Source organism: Gossypium arboreum, chromosome 9, assembly GCF_025698485.1.
Source record: "Gossypium arboreum isolate Shixiya-1 chromosome 9, ASM2569848v2, whole genome shotgun sequence".
Classification (NCBI taxonomy): domain Eukaryota; kingdom Viridiplantae; phylum Streptophyta; class Magnoliopsida; order Malvales; family Malvaceae; genus Gossypium; species Gossypium arboreum.
In genome coordinates, this window is record NC_069078.1 from 4,219,004 (window position 1) to 4,244,205 (window position 25,202).

At 32.4% G+C, this 25,202-nt stretch overlaps 1 protein-coding gene across 4 annotated transcripts; it reads right to left on the reverse strand.

The window, feature by feature from the left end:
- Positions 1-11,843: 11,843 nt before the first annotated feature.
- Positions 11,844-17,613, reverse strand: LOC108454374 (phosphoribosylaminoimidazole carboxylase, chloroplastic-like). 4 transcript variants are annotated; one of them, XM_053019452.1, is made up of 17 exons: positions 17,491-17,613; positions 16,067-16,322; positions 15,729-15,943; positions 15,535-15,646; positions 15,324-15,386; positions 15,085-15,223; positions 14,622-14,677; positions 14,365-14,438; positions 14,090-14,237; positions 13,814-13,987; positions 13,545-13,632; positions 13,314-13,430; positions 13,019-13,116; positions 12,818-12,935; positions 12,632-12,726; positions 12,454-12,560; positions 11,844-12,349 (listed from the first exon to the last, which is right to left on the reverse strand). In XM_053019452.1, the coding sequence occupies exons 2-17, from the start codon at positions 16,310-16,312 to the stop codon at positions 12,256-12,258; spliced, it is 1,944 nt and encodes a 647-aa protein (XP_052875412.1). In that variant the 5' UTR covers positions 16,313-16,322; positions 17,491-17,613; the 3' UTR covers positions 11,844-12,255. The 4 variants fall into 4 exon arrangements, with proteins under 4 accessions (XP_052875412.1, XP_052875413.1, XP_052875414.1 ...); XM_053019453.1 differs by having other exon boundaries at positions 16,067-16,315; positions 17,491-17,600; XM_053019454.1 differs by lacking the exons at positions 16,067-16,322; positions 17,491-17,613 and having other exon boundaries at positions 15,570-15,650; positions 15,729-15,855.
- Between the last annotated feature and the right edge of the window lie 7,589 nt (positions 17,614-25,202).

Below are 25,202 nucleotides of genomic sequence, written 5' to 3' on the forward strand. Positions count from 1 at the left end.
AAAAATAGTTTAAATTGTGACACCGGCTTAATCAATGACATTTTTATTTGATCTTTATAATTTTTAAATATTTTATTTAAAAATAATGTAAAAATATGAGAAAAACAAAAATTGCATTTCATTCAGCTCTCCTTCACTCTTTGCAACAGCATTTCCTCGCCCATCATAAGCTAACCTCTTGCTCTTAATCATAAGAGGATAGCCATATAGTTCACCTGCTCTCTTGGTTTCTTCTAGATTATTAATCTGTTTTTATCAATACAGAGAGACCAATATATCAATATAAGTTTTAAAGAATTTCAAGACAATAGAATAAGCCCCTATAAAATAACTCAGGAAGTGGAATACCATGCCGAGAAAAATGAATTTTCTGGAGATATTTATCCTGTAAAATAGTAAATCCAGCTTGATAACTCGTCGTAAAAAGTAGATTATGCTTAACATCCATTCAGGTATCAACAGTAAAAGGAAACTGATGCAATTTATTACAGACATTAGTACCGCTCGCAAGTAAACAAGCCTAGGGAATTTACTTGGATAATTCGAATGGTAGAAGCTTTAGGCTCACAATCAATTCCTTCTTGTTCAAGCTTCTCTAGAGTGGCAACATCCACATGTTCAGTTTCAGCCGTCAAAACTCCACATCTAACTACCAAGAAACATACAATGAACATGAATACTTCATTTAAAACAAAAAAAGGAAATAAGTTGAATATCAAAATTGGACCTTTTAGCAAATTCTTCAACAGTAGCACTGTCATCAAAGCTCCCAACCATATGATCATAAGCAAGGGCACTGGCCGAGCAATTCTCTAAAGGGTTCAAAACCATAACTTTAATGGCCATCTTGGAAGCTGCTTGGCATAACGTACGACCCAATTGCCCTCCTACTAATACACCAACTATCTTTTCGGATAGACCATGAACTGGAGAATCATCATCCTTCCTAAAAAAAAAAAAAAAAACACATTTGAACATAAATAATTCACGATAACAAAAAAGATTCAAATTTTTATATTCTTTTGTTTTCGTTGGAAACATATATATTGCCAGAAGAAGGAACACTATATTGTCACTATATTTGTTATTTTCATCTTCTTTTAAACTTTTTTTAATTAAAAAAGAATATTATCACTATATTTGTAATCATTTTTAAACTTGTTTGAATCGAAAAAAATGTCACAAATGTCTCTGCCCGTGTGGACAAAAATAAGCTATTTATCAAACCAAATGACACCAAAACATAAGACATAATTAGGCATCTAACTCAACTCCAACCAAGCCTAATTCATACCATTTCAATACCAACCATACTAGGTACATCAATACCACAATATATCATTCGATTTCATACTAAAACTCATAATCTCAAATCATCAATAAGGTCTCATTCATTTAAGCATCACCTTACCTAATTCACAATCATACTAATTCTCAAACAACCATTTGGTATTCAATAAATCAATCCACAACAAGGTATACATGTAACTGCCCGGTTTTAGCTAAATCAGAACAGTAATTTTGGGACCACAAATTCGATGTCATAAAATTATTTTAATATTATTTTTGGTATTTACAGCATGTGATTATATAGGTGTTAAAATTTCGTGAGTTAATTTTTTTGTTTAAGTAGTTAATTTGAGAAAAGGACTTAATCGCGTAAAATGCAAAAGTAGCATGCTATAAGTTAAAAGTGTCAAATTTCTATGGCTTATTAAATGGGAGGTCCTTATATTGTAATTATACCATTGATAGTGGTGATGGACATAAATGATAATATAATAAAAACAAAAAGAAATGTTGTTCATCTTTTACATTGATTGCCGACTGTTGATGGAAAAAGAAGCCAAAAATATTGCTCTAGGTTTTGGCACTTGTAGGCTTGATTAGTCAGTGTTCTTTGCTTGGACTTTAATTATTTCTACGTTTTTGTGATAGTTGCTTTGAGTACTAGCTAACCCGTTCCTTAATTTTTGAGTTTGTTAGTGATTTTGGAAAATGCTATTGTTGAATCTATGAGTTTTATGATGTTTGATGATGAATTATGAAGGCTTGGTGTTTGATATACATGTTTTGTAAAGTGATTTTGAGTAAAAATGCACACTAGGGATTAAATTGAGAAAGGTGTAAATTAAGGGGTTAAATTGTGAAATAAATGAAAGTTTTGGGCTGCTAGTGACTTACATGAAATTCGGCTAGGCTTGGGTGTAATTTTGATTTTGTATAATTTGTGTTTTTTGTGAAATAGGGACTAATTGAATAAATGTGGAACTTTAGGGGTTAAAGTGAAAAAATGCTCAAATATGTGCTTGTGGACTAAATTGAAAGATTATGTGATTAAATGAGTTGAATTTTTTATAATATAGATTAAGAAAAGAGGAACTTGGATTTAGATCGAGGCAAAAACAAAGTACTCGACTAATCGACTAGTTACGTCGTTTTTACGTTTGAGATAAGTTCGTATAAAATAAAAATTGTTACAATTATGTTTTTAACGTTTTAATATTACATAAATTATATATATGAGATGATGGTTGTGTACGACGACGAATCGACTATATTTTGCACTTTGTGTGCGTTTCGAGGTAGCTTTGGCTATATAAAGCACTTAGTGTGCGAATCAGAATAGCTTCAGCTATATATGGCACTTAGTGTGCTAGGTTGAGATAGCTTCGGCTATGAAAGGCACTTAGTGTGCGAGTTTATAATAGCATCGGCTAAGCTTTAGCACTTAGTGTGCGAGATATCGAGTCTTCGACAATATCACGAGAAGGTATGAGTTGGATATGAAATTGTACAAGTATGTACATATAAAGCATGAAATTCAAGAATAAAGAATTATGAATTTTACATATAGCATAAAAACAAGAATGTGAAAAATAATCATGAGTTACATGTTATTATGCTTAGATTGATGAATGATATATTGGTGATCAGATAAGTTTATACCATACCATACGAACTTACTAAGCTTTAAAAGCTTACTTTGTGTGTTATTTCCTTATTTTATAGATTATCGGAGCTAGCTCGGACTCGAGGATTATCGGGAAACATCATCACACTATCGATTATCTCATTGGTATTTTTGGAACTTTGTATATATGGTATATGGCATGTATAAACTAGTGTCATATTGGTATGTTTTGAGTTAAGATATTGGCCATGTGATTTGGCTTGTTGATAATGTAAATGTGGTTGTGTTCTTAGCCATTTAAGTTGGTTTGAGTTATGAGTTTGATAAGTGATATATGTGATATATATAATGCCTTATATGTTGGCTTGTTTTGGTATGTTTGCCATAGTTGTTGATTTAGTTAAATGGTTGTTCATTTGTTAGTTATTGGTTGATGTATTAATGTTTGGAAGTAGGCATATATTGTGGTTGATTTTGAGATGATAATGTGATGGGTAAATGCATTTAGAAGTTATGTAAGTTTCAATGATTTTAGCATAATGAATTAGTATGATTTGAATATGAAATGGAGTAGTTGAAATGGTTGTGGATAGATGCCATGATATGTGTAAGGAATAGTATGCTTTGGTTGCTTATATATGTGTTGAAAAGGTACAAATTTGGTTGCTATGTGTGCATGAGAGTAGGGTGCAAATTGGCTTTTTGAATGGCCTATTTTTGTCCACACGGACAGAGACACACCGGACAAAGACACGGGCGTGTGTCTCAGCCATGTGTGACACACGATCATGCTACACGACCGTGTGTGACACAGGATCATGCTAACTTGAGAAATAATTAGGGATTCAAGTCAGTCTTGAGCACGGCCTAGACACACGAGCGTGTCTAGTGGCCATGTGAATCACACAGCCTTGGCACATGAGCGTGTGTGGCCATTTTGAATGGTACACGGGTTAGACGCACGGGTGTGTGGTCGACCTTGTGACCTAAGTCAATAGCTCCTCCAAATTTCCCACGGCCAAGGCACACAGGCGTGTCTCCGGCCGTGTGGTGCAAGTCAGTATGTATGCTCTATTTTCACACGATCTATGACAAGGTGTGTCTGGTAACCGTGTGAGGCACATGGCCTATTCACATGGGCGTGTGACCTATGGTTTCATGAAATTTTTCTAAGTTTACGAAAATTTTTATATGTGATCGGTTTAGTCCCGAACCTCTTCTAAGCATTATTTAAAGTCTCATAGAGCCTTATAAGGGACATTGTGAATAATTTGAATGAATTTTGATTATGAATGTTTAAATGTATGTGAATAAGGTGTATTATACTGTAATACCTTGTAACCCTAATCTGGTGTCGGATATAGGTTAGGAGTGTTACAATACACCAAGCAAATTACACATACATATCAAAGGCCATTTGCATATATATTCATCACCAAAATCAACCAATTCAAACCAAAATCAACCAAAACAAGCTAACTTTCATGGCTATATACAAAATCGAACTCTTAATATTTACAAGCCATTTCAAATGACCAAATTCATTAGCAACACATAAACCTAAATGACAAAAGTCCCTATACATGCCATATGACCCACAACTTAATTTCAAAAGTACCAAGTGATAGTGTGATAGTGTGATGAAGTCTTTGACGATCCCCGAATCTGAGCTAGTTTTGATATCACTATAAAACATGAAAAATTAAACAATGTAAGCTATAAAGCTTAGTAAGCTCGTATGAGAATAATAAGCAAATCTCACCAATCATTTACCATTCAGATATTATGAACATAGTATTCAACAACACATTACTCACAATATTAGTATAAATTCAATCACATAATTGCTCATAAATTCACAACTTCCTTAGTTTCAATACTTGTATAGTCTCTCGTACATACCTGTACCGATACGTATCTATTTCTCACCATTTCACTTCTTCAATATACCTATTGAACCATTTGAAATAGCAATCGGATACTCGGGAGTTTCACACCCTAAGTGCCTATATCATGGCTCGAAGCCAAATCAATGTAACTCGCACTCGAAGTGCTAATATCATAGCCCGAAGCCAAATCAATATAGTTCGTACCCGAAGTGCTAATATTATGGCTCAAAGCCAAATCGATATAGTTCGCACCCGAAGTGCTAATATCATAGCCCAAAGCCAAATCAATATATCTTCTAATGACATGCCATTAGTATTCTTATCTATTCCTAAGGTTCAAAGGGATTTCCAACGTCGAATCTTCGTCAAATATAACCGCAAAGTCATAATTCACAATTTATGCAATATCAAACATTTAAAACATAATTATAACAATGCTTATTACTTATGAACTTACCTTGGATGCTAAAATGGCAAATTAAGTCGATTAATTCGAAACTTTGTTCTTTCCCCAATTTAAATCTGTATTTCGCCTTTCTTGATCTAAATGTAATCAAAATTAACTTATTTAACTATCACTCTTTTCAATATAATTCAAAATACACATTATGAAAAAATTACCATTTTACCCCTAATATTTTAATTTCTTTACAATTTAGTCCCTAGGCTTGTAAAACGAAATTCATTCAATTTCATCACAACCCAAGCCTAGCTGAATATTTAACATGCTTATAGAAGCCTATAATTTTCATTTATTCACACTTTTTCCACATAAATTTCACATTTCACAATTTAGCCCTTATTTCACATTTTCATCAAAAGTACCTCAACAAAAGTTGTTTAATTAACAACAAGAACTCATATTCTTCCATTAAAATTCACAAAAACTAACATGCTTTCATGGAAAAGCCCTAACCTTTCAAACAATTTGCAAATTAGTCCCCTTATTAGCTAGTTTAAGCTACAACGATCCCGAAAATATAAAAATCATTAAAAATCGAGTCAAAAATGACTTACATGCACAAGGTACTATGGTCGAACCTTCAAGAGCACAACAATGGTGTTGTCTTTCCTTAATTTTGGCTAGAAAAAGAAGATGGACTAAAATTTGGCTTTATTTTACTTATTTAATCATTTAATTACTAATTTACTAAAATGACCTTAATGTATAATAATTAAAACTCACCTAACCATGTCCATCTTTGTCCACTCAAAAATACCATGGTCTAATTGTCATTTTAGGACCTCCAATTAAAGTTCCATAGCTTTTAAACTCATTTAGCTTATAGAACTCAAATTTTGCACTTAATGCAATTTAGTCCTTTTTTTATAATTAAGCACTCAATAAATAAAATTTCTTAACGAAATTTTCACACAACCATACTATCATACTATAGGCATTAAAATAATTATAAAATAAATATTTTGACCTCGGATTTGTGGTCCCGAAACCAAAGTTTTGATTTTACTAAAAACGTGTTGTTACACGTGCAATTACAATTAGGATTGTCGGCGGATGGGTCTGCACTCACCGGGTTCATTCAATCTACTAATTGGAGAGTCATATGCTATGATCTTTTGGGTGTGATTCTGGATAATATTTATGGAGGTCGTATCGAGATGGATTAGTTACGAGACACATTCTTGGAGTTGGGGAATGATTCGACTGAAGTAGAAAGAATATGATATGCTCGGGCAAACATCCTTGAGATGATTGGAGGTTATCTGATGCCGGACTTGTCACGAAACATCCTTGAGAACGATAGGTTGGGGAAAGAAAGTGGTAGCGCCGTTCTTTTTTGGAGCCAAAACTCGCTGCTTTTATCATCAAAATTTCTTAAGGAAGTGACAGAAAATTAGAAAATAATAAATATTAATGCTCCTACAAACCTCAATGGCTATGTTTTCGAGTTCCACCTCTGAACCAGTTTTTTTCTTTCAAGCCATCTCATTTCTTCCCGGACCACCACCATCTCTCTCACTCTGCTTCTTCTTCGTCTTCATCGCTGCCGATAACCGCAATCGCAACTATCGCCTCCAGCACTCTTTTTTTTCTTCCTCGAAACTCTACAATTCCATCTTCGCTTGTCACGCCTCACGTGACTCTCACGAGACCGACTCCTTTCGCAGGTTTTATATTCTTCTGGCAATTCATTTATTACCATTTTTTTCTTAATTTTATATGTTTCTAACGAAAACAAAAGAATATAAAATTTGAACAGGAGAATCATCATCCTTCCTACAAAAAAGAAAAAAAAACCATTTGAACGTAAATAAATCATGATAACAAATCCGCTCCATATGGAGTGATTTTTTTTTTAAATGGATGTGGAGTGAGGTAGGGTAAATTTTTTCTTTTAGATAGTGGGTATGGAGAAGTAATGGTAATTGCTTGCCCCACCACGCCCGACTCTATTATATAAAATTATCATTTTATCCAAGGCGTAACAGTTGGGGGCAGGGGCCCGACCCCCCTAAAATGGAAAATTTTTTATTTAGGCCCCTTTAAAATTTATAAAAATTTAAATTAGTAAAGGTAAAATTACACTTTGGCCTCCCTAAATATGATAAAATTTTGATATAATCCTTTAAAAATTATAAAGATATAGATATTAAAATGGTGAAATTGTATTTTTTTCATTATCGTAAAAATATACAATTTAATTTCAACCCTCCTATAAAAATTTTCTAGCTTCACCTTGATTATATCCTTATATATGTAACTATTAAAAGAGTAATAATGTATTATAAAAAAAATATATTTTATGTTTAAATATTTACTTGACTTTAAAAATATTAAAAATATTAAAAATAAGTAGCAAAAATTAAATTGAAGCGGAGCGAAGTTGAGTGGGGATGGATGTATCCAACATCCATGGAGGAGGTAGTGGATTTCAAGATTATACATACATAATGGAGCAGGGTGCATAGTGGAGCAAAGTGTTCCCAACTATGGAGTGATGGTGGATTTAGCAGCGCTCATCCCCGCCCTGCTTCATTATCATCCTTAGTAAAGAGTATACTTCATATTTTATAAATATTACTGTTATAAATGAAAAGTTTTTATATAAAGTAAAAATAAAATATAAAAATTTGATTTTATAATAAATTTGATTATTAATAAAATGTCAGTAGTTATTATAAAGTAGACTAATTATAATATATTTAAGAACATAGCAAAAAATTAATTCCTATATTAAAAAAATTAGTTTGGATGAAATTTTGAAAAGGTCCAAAGCAATAGGCATGAATTAATGTTGTAGAAAAGTTTGGTCAAGATTTTCCATTGTTTGAGCAATTTGAAGTAAAAATATTAGCGTTTAATAACTTGAGACACTCTTTGATGCGAAAACTGACTTCTAGTATTTGACAAAATATTAGGTAGGTGGATGTTGATTTTGATTGGGTCAAACTACCCAACTAATTTCCTCACGTAATAAATATATATTTTAAATTATACAAAAATTAAATAATATTTTTTTATAATATCGTTATAGATTCTGATCGTATATGTTCTTTTTGACACAATATTTAGAACTACCTATAGCCCTTTCAACTGGGCGTAGCTAAATAAGTGGCATGGGCTTCAAACCCCTAAAATGTAAAATTACATTTTAGGCCCTTAAATTTTTTAAAATTTTAAATTAGTAAAGGTAAAATTTCACTTTGGCCCCTAAAATTATAAAAATTTGATTTAATCTTTTACAAATTATAAAGATATAAACTATAAAAAATTAAAATTTCATCCGGCCACTCCTGAAAAAATTTTCTGGCTTCGCCCCTGCTTTCAATGCATAAATAGGAGAATAATACGTTTCAGCGCACTCAAACACACGTTCTCCTATATTTAGCAACTTATTTATTAATTTTATATAAAATATAAAATAACTTAATAGCTTAAATATAGTGTAGATTTATTGAACACATAGTTAATATGAGTGTGGATTAATTTTAATCCATTTTAAGAACATCCATATATATAATGTTTAATGATAAATTTAGTCACTAATATTTACATGTTTTGTTAAAATGGTCCTAATTGTAATTTTTAGTCTTTTTGGCCATCAACTTTTTTTAATTGCTTTTTTAACAAATTTGATAAAAGTTTAGTTAGCAAAGTTAACAGGATGATGTGAAATTTCATATGTGAAATATTTTTAATGAAATGTAATTTAGTACTTAGATAACCCAAAAATAATTATGCGTGGAAAATAATAAAATAAATAATTCATGAAGTTTAAAAAACTCTTAATTAAAAAATAAACATAATTATCTAAAAGATTTAGGGTAAATTTCACTCAAGGTTATTAACTATTAGTAAATTTAAATTTTAATCATTTAATTATGAAAAGTTATAATTTGATCATTCGAATATTCAAAATTGATCATTTAAGTCATCCTCGCTTAACTTGCTAACGGATGTCGGTGTGGGTCATTAAGTTATTATTCCTCAAATATGTTCGTGTAAGCTATAATGTTAAGTTCCCGATTATTAGTAAGTTTTTGTTTTGATAAGCCTACTATTACAAAATTATTATTAACGGAATGATAACATATCATATTAACTCATAGGTTTAATAGCTAATTTGATCCATGATATGTAACTAAAATATCAATTTAGTATTTTTACAATATTTTTAATGTAAATTCAAAAAAATCTAAATTTATCAAAATTCTAAAAATGAAATTTTATATTTTTCTTTGAAATTATAAAATATTTTTAAAATTATAATTATGTGCAAATTAATTAAAATTTTAAAAATTTCATAAAATTCTAACAAGTTTTTTCTTTTGAAAATGCTAGGTCCATGACTAATGACTTCACAAGGCCATTTCCTTCTTTTCACTAGGCGATAATTTTTTAAAATTTTTAAGAATTTTTTAGATTTGTTTTGGATTTATTACAGAAATTTTAAAAGTATATTTTAGTAATAATTGAAAGCTTGTAAGTTGATGTGTTATGCCATCAGCCCTTTACGAAGTTAATAGATGAATGACCAAATCGATAATATTAATAATTATTTTTGTAAATTTTCATAATTAGATAACTTAATTAAAAATTTATTAATAATTGATTGATTAACAGTGCAATTGAGGGATAACAAACTAATGATAGAAAGCTAACAAAGAGATAAATGATGAATTTCAAATAATTGAATGATAAAATTATATTTATAATTAAGTAACCCCTAATTGTGAAAATATTTTTAATATGAATAAATTTAAATTGTAATTGTAATTTCTATTTATAATATGTTATATTTGAATAAAGAAATTAAGATAAAACGTAATCCTGTCATAGCCTTATTTTATTCGGAAAATTGGTCGATGGTTTTTTTTTTCATACTAACACTGGAATAATAGTAAAATAAATAAAAAGAATTATCAACTAATTGAATCGTATAATAATTTCCCATGTGTTCTTCCCCGGAAAAAAAAAAACCAATTTACAAGAAATAAATTACTTGTGTATACAAATTTGATGAAACTTTATTGTTTGATCTGTTTTCGTCAAGGCGCAAGATGAGGGCACCTAGCAGCCACCACCGCTACGTCCGGGTATATTAGTGCAGGGGTTTCCACCAGACGGTGGCACCGTACCCCTTTGAAGCACTTGAATTATAAGATTTTTATTGAAAATCGCAGCAAACAGTTGATCTTCAACATGAGGGAGAGGCCTTATGGCGGAAACATGTTGGTAGGCCAATAACAAAATAATGCAGAAAAGGAATGTAACAGTAACTTTCAGCGAAGCCATATTGGAAAACACAAAAGGTTTCAAGTGTTGATGATATGAAAAATGATGAGTTAAAAGATGTTATATACATGAAATGGGAAATGGGAAATGGGAAATAGATGTGTGTTTTGACCATTTAAAAAGCCACGGTTTAATGACTTCAGAATAAGGTGGAAGTCTAAATCAAATACAAGGACCTTGAATGCCAAGCACTAGACTCCATACATATATGTGACTTCAAACTTGAATCAGTCTATTTCATCTAACTTTTTTAAATCAATACTTCTCTCTCAATTAACTCATGCTTTCTGATTTAGGATTCAATTCCAAAGACTTGAATTTTGTTCTTTTCTTATTTTTAAAAAATAAAAACATTCTTTTTATTTAAATCATATTTTGAGTTTACTTGATGTTTAGAAAGCCAATCTTTACCCATACACAAAAATTATTTTTTTATAAAGATTTTAATTGAAATGGTAATGTTGATATATTAAATATTTTAATATTTTAAATTTAATTTTATTATTTATATTTTTTAAAAATTTTATATAAATTATTATATGATAAAAATGTCCTCATATTAATGCTTGTTATTTAACAAAATGAATATGTTTTAATAATTTCATAATTAAGTTTGAAATAGATAACATCAACTCGATCAACTTTTAAATAATACACTTGTATGCGTGCAAAAATTATATGATTAGAACACAAATGTGCGTTTAAAAATAAAATATGATAAATAATGAAATGTAAGGTTGAAAAGTAATAACAATAACATATATGCTAAATTTAAAAATAGTTTAAATTATAACATCAACTCAATCAATGACATTATTATTTTATCTTTATAATTTTTAAATATTTTATTTAAAAATAATGTAAAAATATGAGAAAAACAAAATTGATTATAATAATATTAATGAGATATTTCTTTATTAGAATTAGATATTAGACTATAGATTATGTTAAAAGCTCGAATAATAATAATAATAATAATAGTAAAATGAAAAGTTTAATACTTGAAAAATGAGAACCGGTTAATCAGATTAATTTAATTTAATTTTTTATGAAACGATAGCTCTGGCCAGCAGTGAGCCAGTGACACGCGTACTAACACTTTTTATTAGAATGTGACACCCTTTTTTTTTTTTTTTTTTTTTTTAGCTTTTTGACTAGCAGAGATAATAAAAATAATTTCTCTAAAAACACCCATTAAAGGAAGCACCATTGGAGCTTGGAAGCATATATTCCAATTAGCAGTTTTCAGCTTTTGAACATAAGACATAAATTTGCATCTTACTTTTGCAGAAAATCATCCTTTTTTTTTTATTGCTTCAAAATGCAGTTCATAAATCAGTACAAACCAGTGTCTTGAACATGAAATAAATCTCCATTAACAAATAACAAATTACTGCACTTCAACAAAAATATAGATGAATTCAAGTTATTAAACTCAAAACGAGAGACAATAAAAGAATAATCTTACAGCAAAAAATGGTTTGTGCGTTGCCCCTTTCACCTGTTCTTCCCATCAATTCTTCCCTTGCATTGTTGTTATTTTCCAACTGAACCAATGCCAGTTTTGGACAGGTTGTAGTAGCTATGGTGTCTCAGTCCGTTAGTAAATTAGCTAAAGATCATGACAGGGTTGTTATTTGATCTCATTATTTATGGTGTGAATTCCCAGCAGAAATTCTAGTAAGCCGTTACTCTTACTGATTTAAATAAGCTTCCCAACCATCCTTCCGTAGCTTCTCAGCTTTTGTCAAGACATAGTCCCTTGTGTCTTCTTGATACTGATTCATTCTAAGGACAAGTGCGACACAACACGAATCAAAATTAGAATTCACAACGTTTCAATTTCAAACGCATCCATCTTTTATTTTATATAAAGAGAGATGGGAACTTACCTCGCCAATAGATCAGCATCACCAACTCCCAACATCCTTACTGCCAGCAATCCTGCGTTTGTAGCGTTGTTTACTGCAACCGTTGCAACAGGAACACCCCTTGGCATCTGCATCATTAAAATGAGTATAAACATCAAGCATTTGGGAATGCAATGTCATGTACAAGTTCAAGTCTTACCTGCACGATTGACAAGAGTGAATCGATTCCGTCTAATGTAGAGGCACGGACAGGGACACCAATAACAGGTAAAGGTGTAAGTGAAGCTACCATTCCTATATTTCAAAACAGGCCTCATCAGTGTCACTAACATAGCTAATGCATGTTGGAGAATGATGTTAAACAATAGTTTTATATATAACTAGCCTGGCAAGTGAGCTGCACCACCAGCCCCAGCAATGATAACCTGAATGCCTCGCTCCCGAGCAGAGGAGGCATAAGAGTACATCAGTTCAGGGGTCCGGTGTGCTGAGACTATCCGAACCTGCAAATGAGTTAATCAATGGAGTCAAAGTGGATTTGCACTATTTGTAAACAAAAATTCTAAGTTAAAAAAAAAAATGCTACCTCAGTGGACACACCAAACATATTTAAGATTCTAGCTGCATCCTTCATAACTGGAAGATCTGAATCCGAACCCATTACAATCCCAACACGTGGTGCAACTGCATTTAGCAACAAAAAGGATCCAAAATGTCAGTAAAGCCAACCAACGGTAGTTTCAATTCTCCATGTGGTTCAATTTCTGTTATGTCCTTATAGTTCTAATTCAACCTTTAAATAAATTTGCATTCAGTAAGTCTAACAAAAAACAAACTGAAAACAAAATTGAAGTTCAAGCATCAACTCTAGGTCAACTGACCTTCATTCCGATTTTCATAACCTTCTTCCCTCAGCATTGATTTTCGCCGTGCTTCTAAAACACCAACAGAAGGGCCAACAAGAGTTATATGACCCATCTTCCTTTGCCTTCGCATTTCTGGTAAAAACATCATGACAGCCAATTAATAAAAACGTGTATGAGAGAAAAAAAAATGAAAAAAAATAGGATAACGAGATGGATAAGCCCGAGGAAACTTAAAGCAGACCTAACCTGGCTTATCATACCAATGAGCAGTAGCTCCTGGAATCTCCAGTGCCCTTGCTATGAGTTGATGAGCCACTTTGAAACCTGGCTCCCCCTGAAACCATACAATTTTTAGTGTAACTCAAATCTAACAGACTAATTCACTGCCCACAAACACAAGGAAAACAGAAAATTTCGGTAAATTATACTCATGTATAAAGTTATTTTAGTTTATGATAAGAAACATAAAAGCTGAAAGGTGTGGAAGTTACGGAAAAGGAAGAGAAGGAACCTACTTCATCCTCACCCAGTAGATTGTACATGATAGCAGCTGGAGTTTTCATAGATGGATCACCGAGAGGAAGACCAACAACAGCCCGCAAATGCTGTTCAAACTGTGATGTATAGCAGGACTCAATAGTGTGATGACCACTATTATGAGGTCTTGGAGCTACTTCATTTAGTAGAATCTAATAGAAACAAAGAATAGGTCAGTTAAAGGCGGAATTGCTGAATTATTGCTGGCCATCTAGGAGTGGAATAAAAAACTCATAAAGATAGCAGATGTACACCTGACCATCCCTCGTCAAAAACAACTCCACCGCAAAGACACCAGCACCTTCTAATGAACTTATAGCTTTATATGCAACATCATTTGCAAGTTTTCTGATCCTCCATGGCACGTCAGCAGGTGCCTTAACAATGTGACATATGTTTTCCCTATAAGAGCCCACAAATTTACAATCATAGTAGATTTACAGAGCTCCTCGCAAGTCATATGTAAATATTATCACATAATTCTAATTTACAATAAATGGAATTCTAGTAAGGAACGTGAATGTCTTACTTGTGAATAGTTTCAACAACTGGATAGCACAGGATAGAGTTATCTCTTCCTCTTGCCACGATGACAGCCAACTCCTAAAAGCAATGTCAGTACAATTCAGAAGTATGTCTATAAACAAATAGTAATTATCTGTATCATGATGAGGCAGTTCGGAAAATACCCCATCAATACAGTGAGCATGAAGTTATCAAGTATAAATAAATAAAGAGGAAATAAATGCATAGTAAAAAAGTCAACAGTACATTCTAGATATCCACCTTTATGAAAGGAGCCCATTTCTCAACGTACAGGCCACGGCCAAATCCACCAAGAACTGCAATAAAAATGAAAATTCTTTAAACTGGAAAAGTAAATGTTCAGTATCTAAGTTACAAAAATGGAGTTTATGAGAAATTTCAAAGTCAAGAAGAACAAGGAACTAGTCATAGGCAAAATTAGATACTAATAAAGAAAAGGAAAGAATACAAGACAACTTCTCCAGTCCCAAGTGACAATCACCATGTGAACATCTACATCAAAATAGACATGTTCTTCTGTAAATATTGATATAGGCAACATTTATACAAATTGTAGATTTGGAATGATACCCACAACCAACATTTTAGTCTTTGACAAATATTTAGAGAAATCCTATGCCTTAAAAAATTAAGGTAAGTCATTATGAATTAAGAAAATGATGAAATGCTACATAAATCTCCTTTCTAATGGCATCTCCATTACCATCTATGGCCGAAGAAAGCTCTCCTTCACTCTTTGCAACAGCATTTCCTCGCCCATCATAAGCTAACCTCTTACCCTTAATCATAAGAGGATAGCCATATAGTTCACCTGCTCTCTTGGTTTCTTCTAGATTATTAATCTGTTTTTATCAATACAGAGAGACCAATATATCAATATAAGTTTTAAAGAATTTGAATACAAGAGAATAAACCCCTATAAAATAAAAAACAGAAGGCAACCTCCATAAACTCAGGAAGTGGAATGCCATGCCGAGAAAAATGAACTTTCTGGAGACATTTATCCTGTAAAATAGTAAATCCAGCTTGATAACTCGTCGTAAAAAGTAGATTATGCTTAACATCCATTCAGGTATCAACAGTAAAAGGAAACTGATGCAATTTATTACAGGCATTAGTACCGCTCGCAAGTAAACAAGCCTAGGGAATTTACTTGGATAATTCGAATGGTAGAAGCTTTAGGCTCACAATTAATTCCTTGTTGTTCAAGCTTCTCTAGAGTGGCAACATCCACATGTTCAGTTTCAACCGTCAAAACTCCACATCTAACTACCAAGAAACATACAATGAACATGAATACTTCATTTAAAACAAACAAAGGTATTAAGTTAAGTATCAATATTGGACCTTTTAGCAAATTCTTCAACAGTAGCACTGTCATCAAAGCTCCCAACCATGTGATCATAAGCAAGGGCACTGGCCGGGCAATTCTCTGAAGGGTCTAAAACTATAACTTTAATAGCCATCTTGGAAGCTGCTTGGCATAACATACGACCCAATTGCCCTCCTCCTAATACACCAACTACCTTTTCGGATAGACCATGAACTGGAGAATCATCATCCTTCCTACAAAAAAGGAAAAAAAAAATTCAAAATAACAAAAAAGACCCAAATTTTATATTCTTTTATTTTCGTTGGAAACATAAAAAAAAGGTAATAAATTAATTGGCAGAAGAATATAAAACCTGCCTAGAGGAGTCGGTCTCGTGAGAGTCACGTGAGGTGCGGCAAGCGAAGACTGGATTGTAGAGTTTCGAAGAAGAAGAAGAAGAGTGGCGGAGGCGATGGTTGCGGTTGCGGTTGCGGTTGCGGTTGCGGTTGCGGTTATCGACGGCGATGGAGACGGAGAAGAAGCGGAGTGAGAGTGATGGTGGTGGCCGGGAAAGAAATTGAGAAGGCTTGAGCTCCTGCAAGATCTGCTTTGAAGCCATCACCTAAACCCTAAAACAAACAAAATTTTATAATAAAAAAAGAAAAGAAATATAGGCTTAGCTAAATGACATCCAAAAAGTAGCTGAGTATGCCCACAATTAAACATTAAAATAATAGGTTTATGAGACATTGGAGCTTCTTGTGGGGAGTTGACATGCATTTTTTTAATTTGTTCAAATCCATGCGAATCTTAATTTCAAAGAAGTAATACTTTTGTCTTTGCTTTGATCATTTCATGCTGAAAAATATATCCATAAATCAACTTTAGTATCCAATACTCTATTCTGTTTCTTATATGAAACACATGAACCGACTCCAAAACATATTGATTAACCCAGAATTTAAGATATATAAAAAGAGAACCATTCTGCATGTTTTTTTGGGCGATAAAGTGCGTACAATCAAAGCAGTTGTGTCCTTTGTGTAGAGTTAGGAAACAATCATTCATGACAAAAGAATAATAATATTTATAAATGGGTCATATTCACATGAGTAGTTGCAACAATTTAGACTTAAGTGGCTCTGATTAGAACATTCATTTCATACACATAATATTTAAAAGGAACTATCCCATCTACTACTTAAAAGCTTAATAGTTACTGTTAGACTTTATGGCGAAAATAGTTTAACCTTTTTTAAATTACACATTTATGAACCTCACCCAAAAAATAAAACGAAATAAAGAGGAAACTGGAGAGAAAAAAGAACAAGTACCTGAGAGATACTCCTGTCCTAGGCTATTGTCTGTTTGGGTTTTTTTTTTTTTTTTTTAGTTGCTGAAAATAGCGGAAGAAATGTAAAGAGGCAAAAATAAAGCTTTAAAAAGAGATCTCCCAGAAAATCATTTTTTAATAATAATAATTATAATAATTATAACTATAATAATTATAATCAATTTTTAAGGAGGCAACTCATTCAAATCCATAAAGCAGAATTCTCTTCGCAATATTTATTACAGTCTGAAGCATTCAACCAATTTATGAAATCAATAAGGAACACCACATCCAAAACGTAAATCCAACCATTGCAGCTTCAAAAACAAAAGATAAGAATGCCTCCGTTCGATTTTCCAATAAAAAGAAACTAATATAGTAAAACGCAATACAAAACCGAGGAAAGTAGAAAGTAAATCAACAGATTGGGAAAATTGGAAAGATTGAGAGAGAGAGAAACGAACCTCGAACGATCAGACCCGTCGAGAAGAGAGGCCGCTTTGTGAAGGTGAAGCAGCTTTTTTTCTTTGAATACTGTAATTTCAATTTATATTTCTCCTTTTTTACGGGCCACAACGACGAGGGCTTTTGTTTTTCTTAACCAACGGAAATTGAATAAAAAGATAAAGGTTAAAATCTGCATTTAGTCCCTAGACCTTGACAAAATTTGAGATTCAGTCATTGTAATCAAAGGACTTAAAAATTAAGTCCCTCTAATTTTCTAATTTAAAAATTTCAGTCCATTCGTTAACATTGTTAGTATTTTCCATTAAAACTTGTTAATTTGACATGTTGATTAGGCTATTTTCATAATACATGACATACGATTGAACAAAAATAAACATCTTAAGTTGACAAATTTTGACAAAAACTACTAACAATAATAATGATTGGACTAGGATATTTAAATTGAAAAATAAGAAAATTTAATTTTTAACTTTTTAAATACATGGACTAAATCTCCAATTCTATAAAAGTACATGACCTGACCTTGTATTTAACCAAAAGATAATACTAATAATCTGGTAACCAATGAAAATTGAAACAGCAGTAGAGGTGTTCAAATAGTTAATTAAATTATCATTCGAAACCAACTATTATTAACTGAATTAACCTACGTTCTAATACTTTTAATAGTTAATCGAATTGAATTAATTTTGATTAATTCGATTAGTTAATCAAATTAACTTAAATTTGTGACATTTTTTTTCGATTCAAACAAGTTTAAAAATGACTACAAATATAGTGACAATATTCTTTCTTAATTAAAAGAAGTTTAAAAGAAGATGAAAATAACAAAATCACTTCACAAAACTTGTTTATATTTCAACAATGGTACATAATCTAAAATTTAACATCAACACCATTTAAGAATCATTTATGGCACAACCCTCAACTTTTAACAGGTTTACGAATTGATCCCCTGGCTAGCTAGATTAAGCTAAAACGATCTGAAAAAGATTGAAATCATTAAAAACAATGCTCAAATACACTTATATGTAAAAAGTAAGCTTGACTGAATTTTTAAACCCTAATAAAGGTGTTTTCTCCCTTCAAATTTCAGTAAAAAAGATGGATAATGAAGATGAAGCAAATTTTTGGTTTTGTTTAATTTAGGATTAATTACTTAATTACAATTTTAACCTTTAAATCATTAAAAATTTCATTAAAACTATGTCCATAAACATCCACTAACTCTTTAAATGGTCTAATTATCATTCAAGTCCTTTAATTTAAGATTCCATAGCCATTAGACTCTTTTAGCTAATAGAACTCAACTTTTACTCTTTTTACGATTTAGTCTTTTTACTTAATTAACTACTTAAACATCTAAATTTCTTAATGAAATTTTAACACTACTTAAATATAATCCTGTAAACATTAAAATAATAAAAAAATAATTTACTCATCTGAATTGTGGTCCCAAAACCACTGTTCTGATTTCACTAAAAATAGGTTGTTACAACTCTCCCCTTAAAGGAATTTTCGTCCTTGAAAATCTTACCAAAAAATAGGTTTGGGTATTTCACTTTTATAGCTTCTTCCGGTTCCCAAGTGGCTTTTTCAGTCCCGTTTCATTTCCAGAGAACCTTAATTAAAACTATACTTTTATTTCTCAATTTTTTAACTTCTTGAGCTAAGGTTCCGATCGATTCTTCACTGTACGTCATATCTGGATGAATCTCAACATAGACATGTGAAATTATATGTGAAAGATCTGATCGGTACCATCGTAACATCGATACATGAAACACATTATGAATTTTCTCTAATTCAGACGGTAATGCTAATCAATATGCCACCGACCCTATTCTCTTAATGATCTCGTATGACCCAATGAATCGGGGACTAAGCTTTCCTTTTCGTCCAAACCGGAGAAATTTTCTCCACAGTAATACTTTCAAGAAGACTATGTCACCGACTTGAAATTCTATATCTTTTCTTTTCAAATCTGCATAAGATTTCTAACGGTCAAAAGCAACTTTCAAACTGTCTTGTATGACTTTAATATTTTCTTCAATTTCTCAAATCAAATCAACAATAACTTTTTCTCACTCAATTAAGTCCAGTATAATGGCGTTCCACATTTCCGACCATACAAGGCTTCATACGGTGCCATCTTAAGGCTCGCCTGATAATTGTTATTGTATGCAAATTCAACTAACGGTAGAAATCTCTCCTAGTTACCTTTGAACTTTAAAATACAACATCGAACCATATCTTCGAGTACCTGAATTACTCATTCAGGTTGACCGTCAGTCTGTGGATGGAACGTTGTACTAAAATGTAGTCGAGTACCTAGAGCCTCATGTAACTTACTCTAGAACCGAGAAGTAAATCATGGATCCTTGTCAAAGATAATAGATACCAACACACTGTGTAATCTAACAATCTTAGAAACGTACAATTCAACTAACTTTTCAAGTGAATAGTCCGTATGTACCGGAATAAAATGTACAAATATATTATAATTTGTTCCCATACAACATCTTTCTTTCTTGGAGATAAAGGCAATCCCGATACAAAATATATTGTAATTCGTTCCCATTTCCATTTTGGAATCATCACAGGATGTAATAAACCAGAAGTTACCTGATGTTTGGCTTTAACTTGCTGACAGCTCGATACAAACTCTAAAATCTCGCGTTTCATACCTGGCCACTAGTACATCTATTTCAAATCATCATAAATTTTATTGCTACCAGAATGTATCGATAAGCTGCTACTGTGAGCTTCCTGCAAAATCTTCTGAATGAGATTAGAATTCTTCATAAAACATATCCTATTTTTGAAGTACAAACAATCGTTAGAACCAACATGAAATTTTGAATCAGGTGTCGACTCAATCTGTTTCCATTTAGCAATCAAATCAGCATCACATTTCTGAGCTTCACAAATCTATTGCAAAAATGTCGGTCTTGCTTTCAATTCAACTAAAATTTAACCATCATCAATCAACATTAACTGTGTATTCAAAGCTCATAAAGCAAGCAAAGATTTGCTACTCAAAGTATCATCAATGACATTAGCCTTTCCTAGATGATAATCAATGATCAAGTCGTAATCTTTCATCAATTCAAGCCATCTACGTTGTCTCAAGTTTAGATCTTTCTTTGACATTAAATATTTCAAGCTTTGGTGATCCATAAAGATATGACATTTTTCTTCGTACAAGTGGTGTCGCCAAATCTTTAAAGCAAAGACAATAGCTGCAAGCTCTAAATCATGAGTCAGGTAATTCTTCTCATGCGGTTTCAACTGTCGTAATACATAAGTCACTACTTTGCCTTCTTGCATCAAAATACAACCTAAAACATTCGAAGAACCATCACTATAAATTACGAATTCCCTACCAGACTCTGGTTGAACCAACATAGGAGCCTCGATTGTTAAAACTTTATTGACACTTCTAAGACCATTCGAACTTGACATTTTTCTAAAGTAGTTTTGTTAACGCCGTAGCAATCATCAAAAATCCCTTAACGGATCTCCGATAGTAACCAGCTAAACCTAGAAAACTTCTAACTTCTGAATCATTCCTCGAAGGTTTCCAATCTACTATAGGATATATTTCATTTGGGCCAACCCTAATATCGTCTGCCAACACCATGTGTCCCAAAAATCAAACTTTTTGGAGCCAGAACTCACATTTGCTAAAGTTAGCAAAAAACTATTTTTTGCGTAAAGTCTGCAAAACAATTCTCAAATGTTGGGCATGCTCTATCTCATCTTGTGAATAGATCGGAATGTCATTAAGGAATACAACAACAAATCTGTCTAAGTACGGTCTGGATATACTGCTCATCAAATCCATAAACACAGTAGGTGCATTAGTCAAACCAAATGGCATAACAAGAAATTCATAATGTTCGTACCTGGTTCTAAAAGCAATCTTCGGCACATCCGAGTCTTTAACCCATAACTAATAATAACCAGAACGAAGACTGAATTTTAAAAACACTGTCATGCCTTTCAGCTAATCGAATAAATCATCAATGCGTGGCAAGGGATATTTATTCTTGATCATGACTTTGTTGAGCTGTCTATAGTCAATACACAATCATATTGACCTATTCTTTTTCTTAACAAGCAAAACAGGAGCACCTCAAGGAGAAAAGCTGGTCCGAGCAAAACCCTATTTGTCAATTCTTGTAACTGTGCTTTCGACTCTGTAGGTGTCATTCTATACAGAGCTATCGATATCAAAGATGTTCTCGACACTAACTCAATAGCAAACTCAACCTCTCTGACCAGCGGTAGCCTTGGTAATTCTTTTAGAAATACATTTGTGAACTTACACGCAATCGTAACCAATTCTAATTTCAATTCTGAAACTCTAGAATCAAATATATAAGCGAGATATGCTTCACAGCCTATTCTAACATATTTCGGTGCTGTCATAGCTAAGATAACACTGGATGTACGATCCAGTCTATCTAATTCAATTCGGAACTGTTCACCGTTCTGACATTTTAACACAACATGCATTCTTTTACAATTCACAATAGCATCATGCAGAGTTAACCAGTCCATACCTAGAATCACATTGAACTCATCAAACGGTAACAACATCAAGTTAGCTGAAAAGTTACAACCCCGATTTGTTAAAGGACAATTTTTACAGACTTTATCAACTAATACATATTGACCTAGAGGGTTCGTTACTTTAACCACAAATCTAGTAGATTCAAATGGTAATTTCTTATCCGACACTAAGGTTATGTATGCATATGAGTGTGTTGACCCCGGATCAATCAAAGCATTAACATCTGTATCAAAGATAGAAAATGTACCAATGATCACATCAGGTGCTGAAGCTTCTTCTGGAGCCCGAATTGCATCAGCCCTAGCTGGTGCTCATGCCTCAGATCGAACAACAGGATCATTTGTTCTGCTTCTACTATTACCTGCATTTCTAGTGTTTCAAGACAGTCTTCCTCTCGCATTCGAATTACTCGAACAAGTATTTTAAGCCTTTTCTTTATCAGACCTTTCAGGGCAATCACTAACAAAATTATCATACGAACCACATTTAAAACACGATCTCTCTTTCAATTTGAATTCACTGAAGTGTCATCTATTACATTGCTGACATTCACGCTTGTTGTTTCTGGCACTACCCACACTTGCTACAAACGTAGTTTGAGATTTTGAGTTTCAATTTTTCTTTCCATATCTTTCCTAGAATAACCTACCAAAACTAACGAACGACTATGAAATTCTTTTGATTTCTTCGATGGAGATAAGAATTATTTTTCCATAGGTTATTTTCCCATATCACGTGTTTCAAAATCAACTTTTCTTTTTGCTTTACTGAGTTCTTTAGCCTTGTGTGCTCTATCGACTAAAACCACAAATTCTTTCAGTTCAAGAATCCCAACTAGCAACTTGATATCTTCGTTTAATCCGTCTTCAAACTAAGTGCACATAGCAACTTCTGTTGGTACACATTCACGAGCATACTTGCTAAGTTGTACAAATTCTCTCTTATACTCAGCTACAGTTATATAGCCTTATTTCAGTTCAAGAAATTCCTTGTATTTATTGTAGAGAAATCGTTGGCTGACATATTTTTTTCTGAACTTAGACTGAAAGAATTCCCAATCCACTTGATCTTTCGGCACTACCACGACCAAAGTATTCCTCCACTAATATGCAGAGTCTTTTAATAGATAAATAAGACACTTTAAACATTCGATCGATGTACAAGATAATTTATCAAAAACTCTAACAGTGTTTTCCAACTAGAACTCAACTCTTTTTGGATCATCTTCGGTTGAACTACAAAATTCTTCTGTCCTATATTTTTGTATTTTTTCAACTAGAGACCTACTTATGCCTATTTGATCCAAACCTTGAGGAATTACAGGGACTAGTTGAGGTATGGGTGGGGGTGGCGGTTGTTGAGCCAATAGGTTCATTCTCACAAACTTAATAAACCATTCGGACATTATCTAGAAGAAGGCTTCTTTAGCCTCACCTTCTCGGCCCTCAGTTATAGGCCTACTACCACTCAAAGATACTCTGTGAACGGAGGCTTGAGAGTTACTTTCAACCTCATCAGAATCGGCTTGGTTAGATGACATCTTGTCTATATAAAAACATAAATCAATTTTAGTCACGAGTTATCATACTAAAACAAGTTATATAATGGCATGTATTTCTAGACTCTATACATGCTACGTCCAGTCTGAGAACTAACTAAATTGTAGATCTGGTACCACTAAATATAACACCTCCAACCTATATCTGTCACTGAATTAGGGTTACAGAGCATTATCGAACAATAAAAAACATTTAAAGTTAACTTCATTCAATAACTTAAACAAATCATAAACCAATCATATACATACATTACGTTCCTTAAACTGAGCCTTTGAGGGCCTAAAAAAAACTTAGAAATATTTCGGGACCAATTTGAATTAATTTGAAAATTCTAGGAAAAAGTAATAAAATTTTGAAAATAGGGGACACACAATCGTGTGGCCAAACCGTGTGCCTCACACTGCTGAAAGACACACCCATGTCTTAGGCTGTGTAACCTTCGAAATAGGCCATGTAACCAAAAATATTCAAAAACTACTAATATTTATGCTAGATAGTGTGATAGATCCTCGACGAGTTTCCAAACCAATCGAGCTTCTGATAATCTATAAAACATAGGAAAGAAACTAAGTAAGCAACATTGCTTAGTAAGTTTGTATAAACTAAAACTAAACTTACCATGCCATTATAATAATTCAAAGGTTAATCATAAATCAACATCACCATATCACAAATTAGTGTACTTGCTCATAATACAAATGAAATCAACCATAAAGTATATGAATTACATAAGTAAATGCATCATTTAACTCAATGTTACTTTCTATAAACCATGAATCAATCTATTTGCATACTTACCTATTAGTTCCCTTTTCTTGCCTGTTGAACCATTCAGAACTACATTGGATACCCGAGAAGCTCACACAAAGCGTGCTTTTACATATAACCTTTCCTTTACATCATTGCTTACACGAGCTGTGGGTTGGAATGTAAGCTACACGATGTTGTTCACATGAGCTGTGGAGAATCCGTAACAAATATTGGACCTCAGCCATCAGTAGGACATTCAATACCAGCACTCGAAAATGAAATCCCTAATAACATGTCATTTGTATCTTATGAACTCCTAAGGTTCAACCGAGACTCGTTATCGGTTAATTCATCATAGCATTGATATGTTCATATATTGATCCATTTGCAATATATAACAAGCAATGTAAATAACATTAATGTGATACCTGTTCATACAAATTTACCTCGACGAATAGGGGCATGAAAGTTAAATCGAGCTGTTCCAATGCTTTCGCCTTTCCTCGATCTAGGTCCTTATGTGGCTTATCTTGATCTAAATAAACAATTTCAATCCATTCAATTTTTATAGTGTTCAATTTAGTCCACATTTCATATTTATGCAAAATTACTATTTTGCCCCTAACATTTTTAACTTTTTACAATTTAGTCCTTAAGCTCATAATTTGAAATCTAAGCATTTTAATCACTCTCATAAGCTAACCAAATTCTTTAGAGACCTAAACCAACCCAAATAAATCATCATTTCATAAATTTAACATGAATTTTTGCTATGTTTACAAACAAATCCCTAAATGCAAATTTCATTAACAATCACTTT

Excerpts from the sequence above, each read along its gene's own strand:
- LOC108454374 (XM_053019452.1), bottom strand. The coding sequence starts at position 16,312 with ATGGCTTCAAAGCAGATCTTGCAGGAGCTCAAGCCTTCTCAATTTCTT. Across the intron at positions 15,224-15,323 it reads CACTTCCTGAGTTTATGGAG|ATTAATAATCTAGAAGAAAC; the intron begins GTTGCCTTCTGT and ends TGATAAAAACAG. Across the intron at positions 13,988-14,089 it reads TTTTGACGAGGGATGGTCAG|ATTCTACTAAATGAAGTAGC; the intron begins GTGTACATCTGC and ends TGTTTCTATTAG.